The following is a 1,305-nucleotide window of genomic DNA, read 5'->3' on the forward strand; positions in this document are numbered from 1 at the left end:
CTCTGATTCTGCCGCGTGCGGTCTGCTGGGCGCCTGAGCCGCCTCCCCACTCCCGCTGTCCCCAGGGGCTCCTTCCCTGCGTGGCAGAGGGAGGCGGCCTACCAGGTTGGTCTTCTTCTTCTGGAGCTTCAGGATGAGCTGGCGGAAGTGCTTGCTCATCTTGTTGGAGGTCATTTGCTCCTGCAGCTTCTCCAGGATGGAGGTGTCCAGCTTCCTCCTCACGTCCATCTCCTGCCGGATGTCCTGGTGCAGGGTCTGCAAATCTCCCATGGTCGTCTTGTACTCCTGGAAAGGGAGTCACATGGCGGGTGCTGTTATGGGGGGCCGTGGAGGCATGGTACTGGGGCACATGGCCGTCCCACGTGGGCCTGCTGGGGCGGGACACGACCGTCCCACGTGGGCCTGCTAGGGGTGGTGGCCGTACCACATAGGCTTGTTGGGGGGTGGGGCATGGCCGTACCACAGGGGCCTGCTGGGGCAGGGCACGGCTGTCCCACATGGGCCTGCTGGGGTGGGGCACGGCTGTCCCATGTGGGCCTGCTGGGGGTGGTGGCCGTCCCACACGGGCCTGCTGGGGCGGGGCACGGCCGTACCACGTGGGCCTTGCCCAGCGCGTCTTCCGTGTCCTGCAGGGCGAGCTGGTAGGTGCTGAACTCGCTCTGCAGCGCCTCCTGCTTGGTCAGGCAGCTCGTGGTCAGTTTCTGCAGCAGGCCGGCCTCCGTCTCCACGCGGTTCAGGATGCTCGCCAGCTTCTCATTCTTCTCCTCCTCCTTCACGATGGATTTCTTATAGGCTTCGATCTCGCCATCGATGGACTTGAGCTGGTGCTGGCACTCGCTGCCGAAATCGAGAGAGAAGAGCCGGGCCATCGGAACCCGTCGGCAGCCGCTCGCCCCGGGGACAGACACCAGCGAGGACCCCGGCTCTCGATAGTCTCGACGGCTGTTTTCAGACATAGCGATAGAACCATCCAGGCAAGTCAAAGTCCAAGACTCTTAAGATTATAATGAACGAAGGAGGAAGGGGAAGGAAGGAAGTTGGCCACCCCACCTTCCTAGAAAGAGGTTATTATCCCAGTTTTAACGGTGTGATCGCAGAAGCCGACAGCATTGGTGACGCTTGCCCCACGGGGCCACAGTAAGTGGTGTGGCCGGGGGCACCCTCGGTGGCTGTCACTTCACACTCCATTGTTTTCCCCTCAGCATCCTGGCCACAGAAATACCTATAAGTAACATCAAGTTAAAAAACATAGGTACCAGATAATGGGATTTGGTTTGTACGTGAGATTTTCCTCGTCATTCTGAG

The 1,305-nt window shown here is 60.5% G+C and overlaps 1 protein-coding gene across 3 annotated transcripts in view; it reads right to left on the reverse strand.

Annotated features, from left to right (window-relative positions):
* CCDC40 (coiled-coil domain containing 40) overlaps positions 1 to 1,305 on the reverse strand; it is a 33,950-nt gene that overhangs the window by 14,941 nt on the left and 17,704 nt on the right. For all 3 annotated transcript variants that reach the window (XM_015589780.2, XM_006912376.3, XM_025047144.1), the window contains 2 exons: positions 594 to 837; positions 103 to 285 (listed from right to left, as the gene is read on the reverse strand). In XM_015589780.2, coding sequence (XP_015445266.1) covers positions 103 to 285; positions 594 to 837 — 427 coding nt within the window. The remainder of the gene's footprint in view (positions 1 to 102; positions 286 to 593; positions 838 to 1,305) is intronic.

This window comes from Pteropus alecto, unplaced genomic scaffold (assembly GCF_000325575.1).
Source record: "Pteropus alecto unplaced genomic scaffold, ASM32557v1 scaffold134, whole genome shotgun sequence".
Taxonomy (NCBI): domain Eukaryota; kingdom Metazoa; phylum Chordata; class Mammalia; order Chiroptera; family Pteropodidae; genus Pteropus; species Pteropus alecto.